General features: G+C 41.3%; 1 protein-coding gene across 4 annotated transcripts in view; it reads right to left on the reverse strand.

Moving 5' to 3' along the window:
* LOC129190982 (pleckstrin homology domain-containing family G member 4B-like) overlaps nucleotides 1-14076 on the reverse strand; it is a 32718-nt gene extending 18642 nt beyond the window's left edge. For 3 of the 4 annotated variants that reach the window (XR_008573122.1, XM_054793869.1, XM_054793886.1), the window contains exons 1-3: nucleotides 13799-14076; nucleotides 920-2817; nucleotides 117-528 (exon numbers count right to left, since the gene is read on the reverse strand). Coding sequence is in view for 3 of the 4 variants with exons in the window: in XM_054793869.1 (XP_054649844.1) it covers nucleotides 117-169 (53 nt within the window). In the remaining variant the exon portion in view is untranslated. Of the gene's footprint in view, nucleotides 1-116; nucleotides 529-919; nucleotides 2818-13792 lie in introns of all 4 variants that reach the window. The other variant, XM_054793878.1, reaches the window with a different exon arrangement.
* Nucleotides 14077-14320: the final 244 nt, after the last annotated feature.

Raw genomic sequence — 14320 nt, forward strand, 5'->3', positions numbered from 1 at the left:
AGTCAAAAAAAAAACAAATCTCTGTGTGCATTCCCTTGTCTTCACTAAACATCGTTGCCAGAATAGAGATGCACAGTATGTACCCAACAACATACTGTAATGTTGTCAATATTTACCTGATGATAGAGTGGAAGTAAAGCAGCATTTCTAAGAGCTCTTGGCTGGTCATGTTAGATCTCCATTCTTGGTGGTCTCCATAAAGCTCAATGACCGCCCTGCCGGTCCTGTCTCTGCCTCCTGGATGGTTCGACAAAACAGCTTAAAGTGAAAATTCATGGTCCATTGTTGCCTCCTTCATTGTTGTTCATAAAACATTCGCACACTTCTCCTCACAGTCTCCTCAGAACCTGCCTGTGAGTGCTGCTACTCCTTGATACAGAGGGTGAACTCTGGGGTCTGGGAAACCCAAAGGAAGATGGTCTGGTCTGGGATTGGAATGGGCAGAGAACGACTGAGGGTTCTTATGAGTGTCTGCTTCTGGTGAAGAGATCTCCATCCCGCTACCATTGGTGGATCTACTGGCCCCATCTAAAAGGGCATGGAGACATTTGAGGGAAATAGGGTCTTAATGTATAATTATTCTTCATAATGACAACTCATAAATAAAACCTCTGTAGTTAAGATGGCATTATGTTGTTTTTCCACTGCAGAGTACATATCTTGGCTCAACTCTACTTTCCTCAGTTTGTGGCACTAACGTTTTCCAATTTAAAATACTACTGTTTGCACTAAAATAGTAGGATTCACAAAATTTCTGCACTGGCATGCTTGCAACCCTGGCTGACTTGGTGCAAGGTATATTACCTCATTGTAGCTGGTAGTATGCACATTTGTCATTGGAAAATTGTCAGAAAAAGGAAAGTCATGTAGAGTCTAGTAGGTACCATCCAGTGGAAAATGGGCATGTAGGGAGGGATACCTGGAATGGCCATCTTCATCCTGTTGATCTTTGGTGATACTAATCGAAAAGCTGTGCTTTTCTTACACTTAACTACATGTAGCTGAGGAACATCCGCACACGTGTCACTTTGAGCCCCCCTCCTGACATTCTGACCATCAATGAGAACCAACTGGCACTTCTCTGAGGTGTCAACCACTGCTGTGGAGAGGGAGGAACATCTTCCTTCGGATTCCCGTTTGGCTTTGGCTCCTGTGGGAGTGGGTCTGCCAATTGGTCCTTCACAAGGTTTGGGGATTTCGGAACAACTATGTGATAAGCTGTGGTGATTGGCAGAGATTACATTTGCATGTTGGCGGTCATTGGTACATGGCAAAACTCTTTCAGTATTAGCTCCATTCCCATTTTGTAAACCTATGTAACATTTGGCATCAGTTGGTTCTCGGAAAGGCACGGTGGTCCTGTGAGTTATGAGTTCTGATTTTCTGTCAAACCTTCCAGGGTTGTAGAACATACAGACAGCAGGGTTTGTATCTCCTGTATGTCTCCAACATGGAACAGTGTGCGTCTCTCCTGATTCCTTAAAGATGGGTCCACTGGCATTGGGAAAGTTTTCCGTCACAAAATCATAGCAAGGCTTTTGGTCATGCCATTGTGGCTCCCCTCTCTCAGTGTCTGTTGGTCTCCTTCTGTCATCACACCGTGAGATTCCACCATCTTCCGTCAAAACACCTAATATCCTCGATCTTGCCTTCTCCAGCCCAACAGCCACAGGGTTTTTCAGAGCGGCCTTGTAGGATTCCCGATGACGACACTTCAAATTCTGAGTTTGGGAAACCACTTTCCCTTGTCTCCTGGCCATGCATGGGGTGCAGGGCTTCTCTGAGAACTGGACAGTGCGGACACACTGTAAAGGTTCAGGGTGGGGGTGATGGGACTGGGAATGGTGGAAAGACGATGAAGGTGCAGCATAACTGTGTGTTTGTGTTTTTTTAGGTAAATGCATAAGTAATTCGGATGGATGTTTTTGAGTTTGTGCTCTTGGTTTCATTTGCAACTCAGAGTTCTGCTGCCCCCCAGTTGCTGAAGGAGTTTGTCCAAAAAGCCTATTTGCCTGCAGAATATCAATATAGTCCGCATCTATAGCAGCTATCTGTCCTGAAGACTCACATACTTGTTTTGTATTCTCTTCAACCTTGCACAAAGCTGTATTTTCACATGTTGTTTCCTTTTTGCTAACATCCATCGTTTTACTTTCCTCTGTCTCGCTGAAGTGGCTGTCCCATGTATTTGGAGTCACCAAGCCAATCGGCTTCAACTCAGTTTCAGTGTCTTTGTCCCTGGCCAGCCTAGACGAGGGAGCACTGCTACTATCCACGAGGCAGAGAGAAACCGCAATGCCGTGCTTGGCCGGACATATTCTGGTCTCCACAGAGAAAGTAGCGGGGTGTGAAACAGATGGTAAGAATGAGGTCTGGACAGTTACAGGGTATTGTCCTGTTGCAGTTTCCTTTGAAAGAGGATTGCCAAAGGAAGTGCTGGAAGAGGAATTATCAGGAAAACTAGCACAGGGAGCTGGAGGAGGTGTTGGGGCAAATGAACGAGGAGGAGAGGCCATGCTACTCCAAGTACACAGGAGCAATACACCGAGTTAGGCACAGCACCTGGTTCCCATGGTTATATTCTGGTGTGCAGCAGGCAGACAACAGCTAGCTATACAAGGGTATGACGTTTATGGGATTGGGATATGGGATGGGGTTTCTTCAAATGCTTCTGCCTCCCTAAGCTCTGCTCTTCGGAGGGTGCACACCACAGTCCACAGAACGGTGTCACTCGGAGGGAGAAGTCTTCAGGCTGAAGGTCAAGGTGGACGGCACTGACAGCAGGCTCCAGATGGACTCCTCCACGGAATCAAAGTTCTGAATAAAGACAGACAAAAAAGGATGAGCCCATGATTTATGCATATACACTTGTTCCTTGTTTATTGCTGTTAACTGATTCCAAACCCCACTGCGATAATTGAATGAATTTCTGCAAAGTAGGATTCAATATTAATACATGCAATTTTTTTGTAAATAGAGCACAGGACAGCACTTAGGACTTTCTAAATATTTATATATATATTTTACCATTATTAGAGCCCTGTAGATTTGAAATAAACTGCTGTAGTCACCTTTAGAATCCTATTATTCTTTGTTTCCACCACATTGCTAATGCACAGGCAACAGGATCACTGCAGGGACACAAGAGATGTCCACAGCTTTAAAGGAGACCTATTATACTAACTTTGGAGCCTTTGTATTGATTTCTGGACTTCTTTAGAGCAGCTACACACAATAACCTGCACAGACTCTGCACCTCTTCCAGACTCTGCACCTCTTCCTGCAGTGTTTCCTGCCTCCCGCCCAAACGGTCTGTGTAATTTACTCCACCCCCGCCCCTCCTCCATGTACGCCTCCCGTCAAGCCCACTCCACTGTGATTGACACTCCCAAGCGCTCCCGAGGACTTCCGGAGAGCTGCTAAACACCTTTTGTCCGGTTACTTACACAAAATAAACACAGTTAGGACACTGATAAATTTACTTGGAGCTTGCTCTTCTGACTCTTCAACACGACCAAGTAATGTTGGAAAGGCGTTGGACTTCAGCAACAGTTTGGCGGATAGTCCAGCTTCGTATTGGCCCATGTTCACAAAACAGTCCCAGGTAAAGTGGCGTTGACAGATGAGCATATTTTCTCTTGCTGGCTGGGAATCAGCAGCTCCAACCACTTCTGCCTGATGCTTGCCTCTTTAGGCACACCCGAACAAACACTTTCTGGGAGCCATACGTGCTAACACGGTGAACAAAGCAGAGCGAAGCAGAGCGGGGGGAGGGCAGGCCTACAGCGTTTGCCTGGGCATGCCCATATATAAGGAAGTCCTGGTTGCACTGACGTCAATGGACCTCCGTGTTAAAAAAAAGTCAGCGTAAAACACAGCGTGCAGAGCTGTCCAAAACTGCTTTCAGGTCTCACTTCCAAATGTGCAAACCTCATTATCTGACGCGTTGGCATCGTTTAACACGAGAATACAACATTGTAACAACATTTATAGGTCAGAAAAGAGGAAAAGCATAATAGGTCCCCTTTAAGCATAGTATACTTGTGAGCTAAATAGTTAGCCTCCAATTTATTTATTCTAAACTTAAGAAAGGGTTTCAAATAGAGTAAGGAAGAAGGACAAAGAAGCTTACCACTTCCACACGTAATGGGAGGAGAAATATTTTTCACTCTATGACTACATGCAGTGTTAATATAATGTAACGTAATGTCTAATCAATGTTTTGTGACTGACTTACTACACATGACTTGTCTTTTGATATTTTTTGAGTGATAATGGGCAATAGTCAACCCCACAACAGCAATCATTTATTAATAAATTAATTAGTGATTAACACCGATAGAATGACAGAGGGATGTTCGAACCACAATGTAGCGAGGGACGACTGTATCAGCTTTTGGGTAATTGGCTGGCCTAAAAATATCCAGTCGGGGGCACTGTGGTAGTCTTGCTAGCAGTTACAAAGTAAATTCAAAGTTACCAACATAAGTACTTATAATCAATAAAGCATTTTTTTTCTAGGTAGTGGTCACCAAAGCCCGGCCTGGGGGCCCTTTGCAGGGAGGGCCCTCAGCTTGTTTTTCAGTGGCCACTGCATTTTCTAATTCATTTCTAAATAAGCATAAAGAACTTAAGGAGGATGAGGGCCATGATGGAAATAAATGTGGTTGGTAAGTTAAATGTTAAAAGATATCACATTAATGCTATTACATACAGAATATTTCATCAATCATTGATAACACAAAGCTGAGATGTAGGCTGTACAAAATTAATTACTCCAAAAATGTGCATTTAGACGAGAAAGTATTTTTGGGGGCTTTTACTTCTGGTATTGTGTACAGTTTGTGCAATGTAGGCAATTGTACAGTATGCCTATTTTAAATATAGCGTAGCACAAGCTGCATTTTTTGCTTGCTGGAGGGCGTAACATTGCCTTTGGCTCCATGAGTGAAGTTAGCAGCGGCCACAATGCTCAAACTGTGCTATGGTTAATTGGCATTTATTGTCGGACTTTAGTATTGTATGGTGTACATGACGACACTTCACGGTTGGCAGCTGTGGTACATATTGGTTTTTGCAACCTCTGGATAGTAGGTGATCTCCAAAAAAAAAAAAATCTATCAAAGATCTTGCAAAGCCTAGTAACTAAACATAAGGATGACTGAGCTCAGTCACATTCCTCATGCAGTTGTTAAATCACACAGGTCTGTCACCTGTTGGGGAAACAGCTCAGCCAAGCTCAAGCATTTGGTGTTCACTGTCAAAAATGCAGCCAAACAATCCCAATAAACAGTGTGACTGCAATAGTGCATGCTCTCAAGGCTGTCATGGACCCCTAGTTTAGGGTTTCACATTTCCTTTAACCCCTTTGACTTCCTTACACATTTAGGCTCAGCTTTATTTAGACCCGGCAGAGCAAACGTCAGGGTTAATGTATATACTGTACATCGGAGGTCTCCAAGAAGTGGTGAACGGCGTCAAGATGACTGATGTGCAGTGTCGATTTGCAGTATGAATGTGGTTGCCATTTATTGTCCTTAAGTTATGTGTTTAAAAAAATATTAATATGAGAAATAAATAAGAATATATAAGAAATCCATCCATTTTCTATGCCGCTTATCCGCATTAGGGTCGCGGGGGTATGCTGGAGCCTATCCCAGCTGACCTGTGGACGAGAGACGGGGTACACTCTGGACTGGTCGCCAGTCACTCGCAGGGCACCATTCACACTCACATTCATACATATGGACAATTTAGAGTTGCCAATGGACAATTGAGAGTCGCCAATTACATGCATGTCTTTGGAAACCCACGCACAGGGAAAACATGCAAACTCCACACAGAGATGCCCAACAGAGATTCAAATGATATTCGTGATGAAAGAAAATCCTCATTATGTGTTCACTCTTCACGCTCTGTGATTGGCCAGCGACCGCCCCTCCCGAGACACACTGTGCAGGCTGGAGCCACAGAGGAGTTGATTGGTGCCTCATTCACGTACAAGGGGCAATTGGCAAGCTGCAAACGGCTCGTGTGGCGTTGCCCACTGCCTCCACTTTATTAGGTTTTCCTCAACAATCTGAAGCTACTTGGTAAACTTGTTTCGTAAAATTACGTGGTGCATTTGACAAGACAGCGCTGTGCAGGATTGTGTTGCGTCAGTCGCATATGCAACTCTATTGGGGTAGCATGACCGCATTTTTCCTTGAAATGTGTTTTTTTCTTATTCCATAAGGTCATCATAAAACAGGCGTGTTGCCTACATATAAGAATTTTCTTAATTTTCTGTACGGTGGTAACAGTAACCTGCATTGACTGGCCACAACATTAGATACACCTGCACAAGAGCTGCATCAAACACTCTGCCTGTATGGCTATCATACTGCATTATAGAAACAAGCATGGTAAAATATTACACCCCTCTCAATAGGTTGCAGTATGCATGTTGCAATCTTAAACTAAGTTTCGTAACATATGCAGTGCATTTCCAAGATAGCTGTATACGGCTTATACGTCAGTCACGGCCGGTGTTTTTTTTTTTTCGTCGGCTTGCTTCTAATTTGATTGCTGATACAGTATAAAGTCAGTTGGAAAACTTTGCTCGTAGTACTGAAAGCGGTGCTTTGAGAAAGATACAGTGAACAAGGCTGACAGATTATTTCCCTCTTTGCCATCAATGGATGTTTGGAAGGATCACCAACTTCACACAGATCATTAAAAAAATAATGAAATAATAAAGTCTTACAGATCACTTAGACACATGCAGTACACATATAGCTGATTAATAAACTATAAATATAGCAACTTCTGATCAATCCACCATGTCCATTTGAGACTTTCGGTTTATGCCCCGTCCACGCCGAGTACAGATACGGATACGGGTAATTTAGATGGGTGAACAGATATGAATACACATATTGTACAGATAGCGGTGTACTCGTTCATCCCTAGTTATAAGGATGTAAAACACCTCACCATACACTTTTCTCAGCTAGGCAATAACATTTTCTCACATTTCTGTCTTGTTTGAACACTCTCAAAAAAGTTCAAACCTTCGTTTGAATTTTAAAGATCAACCTTAATGATCAACACAAGATACTATTAGGTCACTAAAGTGAATTTCACTCCTGTGACCGTGCCTTTTTGTCCTGTCACCGTTCCGCTGTACTGTAGCGTATTTGTATCCTTGTTAAAACATTTTGCTGCAGACAAACCGAAGATTCATTTACAAGCTAGCAAGCAAGCAAGCTAGCAATGACACAAGAGACATGGCAGGACGGCATGAAGGAGATTAACAATGGTCTACAGCCAATCAGGACGCAGAAAACAATGGGCGGTGCAGACAGACGAGAGAGGGAAGAGATAGACACTCAACTTCTCACAACACAATTCTTCTTAAAGGGCCAGGCTCGGCCTGTAACAGCGTTCACAGCTATAATAAAACAAAAAAAAGCACAAAAAAAATCTGTAAAACAGTGAATCCGCGAAAGGTGAACCGCGATAGAATACTGTATTAAAAAAATAATCCAATAACTAAAAATCTTTTGTTTGTGCTTACTTAATATTTACTGGATGAAAACTTTAACATACATTTCAGAAATGTTTTATTAGTGCTTTAAGGCCATTGTGAAAATCAGCAATAAATATGAATGGGATACTATACAATCTTTTTTTGTAGTTCTATGGTAGTGACAAGAAAATACATTTGGGACGGATTTATAATGCATGCTACGCATTATGATGTTCCAGGCCTCATCGTGAAGATTTTTTTTGTTTGTTTTAATTGAGAACCCCTAATTTAGAGTCCCCAGGGAACCTAATATAATAGTATTCCTGGTGAAAACAAGACTTGGAATGTAAGAAGATGTATCACTATGTGATGAATCATGTCTGCTTAATAAGCTGGTTTTTGAGATTCTTTTGAGGATCATCTTGTCCTTGGCAGGCCTTTACACTTGTACGAGTTGCATTATGTAATAAGCAGACGGTCTTTGTGGTTCGTTCTCTGTCTGCCATTCCATGTTTACATCTTCCCTCGCTATCTCATTGCCTTGCATTATCATCTGGGACCACTGTCCACGAACCATTCTGAGCATGACCACAGAGAACCACTGACTCAGTCCCGCCACACCCCTTGGGGACAAAACACTGGTCATCATGATGACAGGGAAAAGGAGGTTCGCACTGGAAGCGGTAATGGGGTATGACAATGACGATGGCTCAGAAGCAAATTAAGTTCACAGCTTTTTTGTATGAGATTTCAAACTCTACTGTGGCGAACTAAACTGAACTATTTGGCAGAAACAGGTTCTGCTAACTGTTGGCACATACAGTAACTGCAGAGAAATTTTAGAAAGTGATGACCTTTCAAAGAAAGCATAGTGGTGTGTGGCCTCATGGGTGAAGTATAAGCTGCTGGTAATAGGATCTTTACCAATTATTACTGCTTACAAGTTGCTATGTAACAAAACAACGCTTACATTACAACATCACTATGTCCCTTGGCAAGTAGAGGTTTTTCTGTTAACTTGATTTCAACCTAAGCAGCTGTCTCGGGATTCCGGGTTCTGCAAATTAACACTGGTCTACAAGTCAATAGCTTGCTTACACCTTGCACTTACTCAGCCCCTGAAATAAATGACCACACACTCACATTACAGTAGATTAGATGACCCACTGTAGGGAGCTAAGGACGGTTTAAATATCTCCGTCCGGTATCATTAAGAAACAGAAATAGCCTTTCGAGATTTCATGTTGGTTCCTGTCGAGCACTGTGAGAGCAATTATTCCTTGACACTGGCTATGTTTATATGGAATAACCAAAATATGAATCTATTTATGGGTACAGTGTTAGCAAGTTTGTAAACTTTCAAAACAAAGACTTATGATGCTAATTTTAAGGCAGAATCATCAAACAACTGTTGGGCAGCTCAGAAATGATATCCTTTCTATTGCAATTTACCAACTGTTATTTCACTCTATTTCACATATTAAAATGATTATGATTGAGGCCGCACGGTGGTCTAGTGGTTAGCACGTTGGCCAACACAGTAACAGCTTGGAGATTGGGAAGACCTGGGTTAGATTCTCCCCTGGGCATTTCTGTGTGGAGTTTGCATGTTCTTCCCGTGTGCGCGTGGGTTTTCTCCGGGTACTCCGGCTTCCTCCCATTCCAAAAACATGCAAGTGAGGTTAATTGGCGACTCTAAATTGCCCATAGGTATGAATGTGAGTGTGAATGGTTGTTTGTCTATATGTGCCCTGCGATTGGCTGGCGACCAGTCCAGGGTGTACCCCGCCTGTCGCCCGAAGTCAGCTGGGATAGGCTCCAGCATGCCCCCGCGACCCTAATGAGGAAGAAGCGGTATAGAAAATGGATGGAAAATCATGATTGACATGTTTTAAAAACTATTTTTTCCAAAAACGGGTATTGAAAAAGAGTGTATTCGGGTCAATACGATAATGTGCCAAGAAATATACGTTTTTATCACGGTTGTCTCATGTTTTCTGTTTACCGCTTGACAAGAACGCTTTGAGATCACATCTTGTCTTCCTTCTTTCCGGCAGTCTCAAATGTTGCCTATTATGCCTCAAACCATTTTCCTCTGATGTCAGTTCATTTGTTTATTTTGCATTTCAGCTAAGCTCCGGCAATTTTTAATGGCATGTAACAAAATGCCTGAGAAAGAAGAAGAACCATAATAAGTAAAAAATTTGTAGTATGGTAAGCAGTAAGTAGTAGTAGTAAGTAGTATGGATTAGTCATACACATAGATAAAGCGTAAATAAAAATGTAGTGTTTGTGTTAATGTCAATTTTATCTACTGTGTCTGGAAAACAAATTCAACATACAAAGATTCTCTCCTTTGTTACACAAACTGTTCACTCAGACACGAGAGTATGGTCACTGTCTACAAGTCTATCCTACACAAAAATCTTAGTCATCATTGCTGAATGGCAGTGCTCGCAGCAGCACCAGGAGTGACAGAGGACCTCAACAATTTTAGAGGAAAATTCAATTGTGTTCTAAACAGATTAGAAGTGACACGGAGGTCATCAACTCACAAAAACAGATGCGTGTCACAGTAGATAACACAGGTGTCTCCCTGTTTAAACAGATGCTTCTGAACATTCTCAAAAGATGACAATGAAAGCATGATCACAACCGTGAACATTTCTGTTGAAATTCTTCAATATCTTTACATTAAAACCATGGAAAACACGCTGCAAAAAGTGGGAAAGTTGCGGCTGAAAGTTGCATGCCTTTTTTATATTCACCCTCTTAATCAAATCTGTTTGTTTTAGATACACTAGAAAACAAAAAATTGACACAGTTTGTTTTTCATGTTGCACAAGAACATCTGCTTGGTTTTTTGCATGTGTTAATAATTCAACACTGCATGCTATTTACGGCTCGGAGAGAGAAAGAAATTACACAGGGAGTAAAAAATATCACATTGTTTAAATCTTTTAAATCAGTGAAAGGATGTAGCAAAGACAAACTGCCTTATTACTTTTTACCACATTACAATTCAGAAGTACAGTGGAATCTGTTGAAGTCAAGGTCCCCTCGGACTGTCAGCGGTTGTCAACACAACCAAAACCAGTCATTGCTTGCACATTTACTTGTGAAACATAACATAAAAGATTTAAAGGATAAAGGATAATAAAGGATTTTCAAACCTACTGCACTTTGTTGACTTTGTTTTCCTCCATTTGTGCATATTTATGATTCTTCTGTTTCCATTTGATATTTTATGCTCTTATCAGAGTACTGATAAGCACAGCACTGCTGCTGTAATTATGTTGTATATCTTGACTACAATGACAATAAAGCATACAGTGGAACCTTGGTCAATGTAATCAATTCTGTTAGAGTGCACTTCGGTTTGAGTCGGACATTCTGGAATGGATTGACATGAACCAAGGTTCCACTGTAATAATCCCAAAAAATCAAATGGGTGCATTTTGTTAGTCGCTGTGATAGAATCTGAGTTAATAATGCCATGCTTTTATTTTGAAGCTTATTTTGCACTGAACACGAAGCCGTGTGTGCACGTTTGAATGCTGTGCGACTATACAGTAGTTATGTCGCTGTTGTCATTTCATGCTGCTTAATGAGGAGGGTAACAATACTACACATCGACATAACATCAGAAGTAACTTTTTATTGGCCAAGTATGCTTACACAAACAAGGAATTTGACTTTGGTTAAATTAGCTCTCACTGTACATTTGTACAGACACTAAATAAATAAATACATATAAAAGTAAGATTGAGATGTGCAAAAGGCAAAATAATACCTTAAACCAGTGCAATTTAAGTAAGTGGGTGTGTGATTAATAAAGCACAACATTATCTGCATGTGTAAAAAAAAAAATAGTATTTACATTAAAAAAACATAATTTTTTTGGGTCAACACTGACATGTTCAAGTATTCATCAGAGTGACGGCCTGGAGGAAGAAAGTGTCTCTGTGCCTGGCTGTTTTGACGTACAGTGGTCTGTAGCACCTAGCTGAGGGGAGGAGTTTGAACAGTTTGTGTCTGGTGTGTGAGGGGTCAACAAACCAATGTTTCAAAGAAATGAGCCTCAAATTTTATGTCTAGACAAAAAGTCAACCATGATGTATGCTAATGTTGACTTAAGCAACCTCGCTTTTAAGTAATAATAAGAACATGGTGGACCACGACTTGGTGAGTTGGTAGACGGGACCGACTTAAGTTGGCTCCATTGCACAAGATTCATGAAAAAACTTTTGGCTGGCATTCTCTTCAGTTAAGTGGACCACCTTCCATACACAACTAAACTAAAGTGTCCATGTACCGACTACTGCATGAATCACTGTGACAACATAGAACATCTTTCTGCTGAGAGAGAGAAAAAAAGATGCTCTGAGTGACCTGATCTAATTCCCAAACACTGAGGTCACTTGCAAAGCAGGGAATATTCTGAATAGTAGCTGTAGCTGGTGGCGACGGCATGGCAAACATTCAGGAAACAGGGTGGTGGGTGGGTAAACGTACACACTCACACACAAGGTCCCGCCAAGTCAAACCTGCAGCAGGGCTGGGCGGGTATTTTAAAATTCAGTTCCCAGCATAAAATACTTCCAGTCAGGCAGAGGCACACAACATCAGCATTATGTGTGAGCGGGGCACACCCTCCCTTCAGCCAAAAAGGTTTAACAACACAGAAAATACACCTCTGGTCAGGGAATACCCTCACATTCTCAATGCCTTCTACACTATAAAGTATTGGGACAGCTGGTCATTCCACTTTCAGGACGTGAAAATGAAAGAAAACACATAGCTGGTCCCCCAACCTTTTGTTGTTATAACAACTGCCACTCTTTTGGGTTGCGACTGTGGTAATTTTTGTCCCTGATTGATTAGTTAGCTAAGAGAAGTTTAGCTCCTCAGTGACACACATAGCTGTGAGTGCGGCATGGAGCACAGCAGCATGGAGGTTTGTGAAATCCACCCTAACGCTCGGCAACGCGAAACCCTCACCTTGAGTCATAACAGTACAGCCGTAAAACTGCGTGTCGCAACATACTTGTAAATGGCTGCTTGTCAAGACATTATAAATAAACAGGACAGCTTGGATGAAGACAATATTGTCACGCGAACCGAAAGGATTTCATGAGAGCTTTTTGTGGTCAACCATTGAATGTGTGTGACTGTAGAACTTTAAAAACAACATTCTATCAAAAAAACTTTTTTCAGTGAATGGACAGAATTACTTTTTGTGTGTATGCGATCAGATAGACATGTTTACAATGAGAAGATTATGGGAAGATTATTATTATTATAATTGATGTGCGTATGTGAATGTTTATATTAAATGTGTGTGGGAATGGAAAGACATGTTTACAATATCTGTATGTGTTTGTGTGTGTGTGTGTGTGTGTGTGAATGGACAGACAGATCATTTTCAGTGTATGCGAATGGGTAGACAATTTATTTTTGTGTCTATGTGATTAGACACATGTTTAAAATATGAGTATGGAAAGATAGATGTTTAATTGATGTGAGTATGTGAATGAACAGATAACAAATAACAGACATTATGTGTATGCCAACAGAGATTTATGGGTGTATGTGAATGGATAAAGAGGTTAGCAGTATGTTTATGTGAATGTTTGGCGTTGTAAAGGTACATACTGTATTTACACTATGTGTATGTGTCTGGAACGATACTTGTAATAGTTGTAAAGTAATTTGTGCGTATGTGAATGGAGAGACAGATGTTTAAATTACACGGGTTTTTTAATCGAAAGCCATGTCCAATTTGTGCATATGTGATTAAGCAGGCACATATTTCCAATATGTACTGTATGTGGATGGATAAAGATGTTAATTTATGTGTACGGGATGTGAATGGAAATATAGGGGTTTACATTGTATGATTATAAAGAGGTTGATAAAAAGGTTTGCATTATGTTACTGTATATGTGAATGGAGAGACAGTCTGTTACATGCATGTGGGCATATACGCATATACAGTATTTAAATTATGTGCATGTGAATGGACAAACAGTTGCACGATGTGACAAACCAACAATGTGGTTGTACCATTACATAAAATTTGTTTTGGACCACAAGCATCCCAAAATGTTGGAAGTTCCACCGTAGTTTGACTTGATACAAAGCAACACTACAAAAACAAGTTGTGGTTTTTAAAACCGGCACTTGCAGAACATGAGACTTGAAGGTCAGCCTAAGGTCTAACAAGGTCTATCACTTGTTAGCCAGCTAGTAATCACAGCAAATAGCAAATTGTCACATTACCATTACCATCTTTCTTTCCTCCTGTTGCTGTTTCCGTTCTTCACAGTAGCCCCTCTGGCGCTCCGAGCTGACCCGGCTTGAGATTTGGTACTGAGATCCATTCTGACAACTTTAAAGCAGCAGTACCTCACACCATCAAGTCACAACATCGAGTCCTCAGATGAGTCATATTTAGCCAAATAAGACCTCATTTCTGCCCTCTTCTTCATGTATCCACCTCTCTGAGTTCTCTCTCTGTGGAAGCGTGTCAAATGGCGGCCGCTATGTTGGTCTGAATGTGACAGTGTGACCAAACATGCGGAGAGCTGAGAGAGCAGGAGGAAGAGGGGGAGAGAGAGAGAGAAAGAGAAAGAGCAACCAATCCAAATGCATACAAACAGATTTTCTTTCTCACTTTTTTCCACTTGGACGCACACACTGCTTCACTAACTTCCCATGCAAACCAAAAGTACACAATGTTATAAAACGCTCAGATAACACAAAGCATTCATAATTCATCATTTTAAAATTTAAAAAAATGTAACCAAA

This window comes from Dunckerocampus dactyliophorus, chromosome 1 (genome assembly GCF_027744805.1).
Source record: "Dunckerocampus dactyliophorus isolate RoL2022-P2 chromosome 1, RoL_Ddac_1.1, whole genome shotgun sequence".
Lineage (NCBI taxonomy): Eukaryota > Metazoa > Chordata > Actinopteri > Syngnathiformes > Syngnathidae > Dunckerocampus > Dunckerocampus dactyliophorus.